The sequence below is a fragment of the Benincasa hispida genome, chromosome 10 (assembly GCF_009727055.1).
Source record: "Benincasa hispida cultivar B227 chromosome 10, ASM972705v1, whole genome shotgun sequence".
Taxonomy (NCBI): Eukaryota; Viridiplantae; Streptophyta; class Magnoliopsida; order Cucurbitales; family Cucurbitaceae; genus Benincasa; species Benincasa hispida.
In genome coordinates this window covers 55,938,456-55,941,261 of record NC_052358.1, presented here as the reverse complement: position 1 = coordinate 55,941,261, position 2,806 = coordinate 55,938,456, and the positions used below count along the sequence as shown (strand labels likewise).

Sequence of the window (2,806 nt, the reverse complement as noted above, 5' to 3'; positions counted from 1 at the left end):
TAAATCGATCACTTCAAGAAACATCCCTTATATGCTTCTTTTCGTATTATTATTATTACTACTATTGTTACTATTATTATTATTACATAGATACATTTAGAATGGCTAAAAAGTAAATTTGACTAGATTTTGTATAAAATAATAGCTCATTAGACCACAATTGTATAATTAAGTATATATATTTAAGCTATATATGTAGGAAACCCTAATTTAAATTAGTTAAAGTAATAAAATTCTATATAACAATTTATTTCAAAACCTAGTAAAATCAAAATATCAAATTATTAATATAATAAATTAAATAAACTTATAATTTAGTCAAATATCTATTTCAAAATTTAAAAAAATACTCTCCTAATTTTTTTAGATTATTTTAAACTTAGCTATATTAAAATAATTAAGATGATCAATTTAAAATAATATAAAATCTATTTGTTGATTAAATATAAGAAAATATTTCACGAACTCGAGATTTATAAATTTGCACTCCACTCCCAGCCTTCCTAAACCTACAGTCCAAACACATGTTTCTTAAACCTAGACTTCTAAGACTACACTTTAAATATAGTTTTCTTAAACCCAGCTACTTAGACCTTCTAGCCTAATCTCAGACTTAACATTTTCAAGTTTAGCATTCCAAGTCTGTGTACGAAAACATCCCTACTATTTTTTTTTTTTTTAAAGAAGAACATCCAAAAGAAGCTAACTCTTTTTTTAAAACAATAACAATAATAATAATAAAATAAATTTTCTTTTTCACTTTTTAAAAACCCTTTTAAGTTGTTAGCCAAATGATTAGGACATATTATTTTTTGACATATAAAATGCTCTTTTTAAAAAATTGTAGAAAGGACCTTAATCTTAAAAATATATATTCTTTTTTAGAAAATAAAAGATGATTATCCCTACTTATTATCATTATTATTATTTTGGAATTCATCGAATAGCTTGATTTGAACATTGATCATTGGTGTTAGAATCTCCACGAATCTATACTTGTATCCACAACCACTGATTTTCCATTTAAGTTATCGAAATAATTTTTTTTTTCTATTGAAATTATATTATCAACCGACATAATCCAACACTTCAATTTTAAGTAAATTAAGTATTGTAGATTAATTATTAAACATTTCTGAAAGTTTCCAAATATAAATAGTAACGATATTATTTATACGAAATAGTAAAATTTAATCTCTTTGATAAAAATTGATAGAGATTGATAAAAGTTTATCAATATACATTGATGATAAAAATTAATAAAAATCTTTCATTGATATTATGTGATAAATACTGATAGAGTTGATTAGTATTTATCAATATTTTTCTTTTACTATTTATGTGAATAATTTAATAAATTTATGGGTGAAAATTTTCCAAACAAAAAACAGTTTTACTACTTTTCAGATGCCATTTTTATAAAGTTACTTTTTCAAACTTTGTGCAACTTATGAAATAATGACAAAAAATACAAAATGTCTGGAAGGCGCTTCTCCAATCTCAATTTAGTTCCAACCATTTTCTTTAATTTTATGTGTGAAAAATCCACTATTAAATTTTCTTACTATTACAATGTTGAAAATAAATAAAATAATAATGAGCTTTTATTAATTTGAGTAGTTTTCAATCCCTTATATTCCTCTATTCTTTGTTACTTTACTAAGATAATTTTGAGAGAATAATTTTACTTAATTTAATTAAATGAAAACAATTAACAATAATCAATAATTAGTGAAACGTTTAGAGTCTAATTATTGGTTGGAAGTTTTAGTTAAAAGTTTTCCAAATTAAAAATGATGGAAGATCAGCTCAGCTATCAAATTAATGCATTTGCACTAAAATAATTGGAGAAATAGATATTTTAGAATATTCTTTTACTGAGGGGTAAATATGTAAAAGTGGACAACAAAGAATCTCATGTCATTGCCATGGGATGCGGAAGAAACGAAACATCCACACAAAGCAACCTCTCCATCTCCACAGGCCCAAAAAACAAAACTAGAACCATATCATATTTACACTTTTAACCCTACAAAAACTACATTATTCCGGAATTGCACTCAATTTCGCCGTAAATTTTCTACTTCTACCACTCCCCTTCTTCAACCCCTTTCTCGGACCCTTCCTAAACTCCTCATCGGAAAACGTCACCGGTGAGATTGCCGTCCGCCGAGATCCACATTTTTCCGTCCCTCCTCCGCCAGCCTTCATAAGCGCCGAGCTAGCCTTCACGGCCAATGCCGCCATTTCCTCCGCCTGCAGCGGCTGATTCAACCTGTCCAACGGCAAGGCAAAGTAAAGCTGCCCCAGTTGGAGCTCATCGTCGTCGTCAACGGCGTAAACGACGTCGTCGAAGTCCATCTCGTCGGAGTTGCAGATAAAACTCGCCGGATGTTTCTGTAATATATAAGAAACCTTAACTGGGTAAGAGAACTCCACCAAAGTTCCGTCTGTAAGAATCAATTTCGCGGTAGCAACATTGATCGCATCGGACGACACACAAATGCCCATTTCGTTCGTTTTTCTTATTTTTCTTTCCGAGTTGAGTTAACTCAGTGAGTCAGATGATAGCGAGTGGTGATTGAGCGAAGAAGAATGGAGAAATGAGGATGGGTATATAAAGGAAGGGAAGGTGCCTTGAATCGGAGTGCCACGTATGATATTAGTTTGTCGTTTTGTTGAGGGTTATTTAAAAAGGGAAAATCGGAAAATGAGAAATGATTAATATTATTATTTATTTAATTTATTGCCAGACTGTATATGAGTGGTGACAGGCTGGAAGATTTGGTAGGAATTTGAATAATGA

General features: G+C 29.5%; 1 protein-coding gene across 1 annotated transcript; it reads right to left on the bottom strand.

Moving 5' to 3' along the window:
- Positions 1-1,844: 1,844 nt before the first annotated feature.
- On the bottom strand, positions 1,845-2,581 carry LOC120088720. Its single transcript, XM_039046152.1, has one exon. It carries the CDS (start codon positions 2,509-2,511, stop codon positions 2,044-2,046), a length of 468 nt encoding a protein of 155 aa, XP_038902080.1. The 5' UTR covers positions 2,512-2,581; the 3' UTR covers positions 1,845-2,043.
- Between the last annotated feature and the right edge of the window lie 225 nt (positions 2,582-2,806).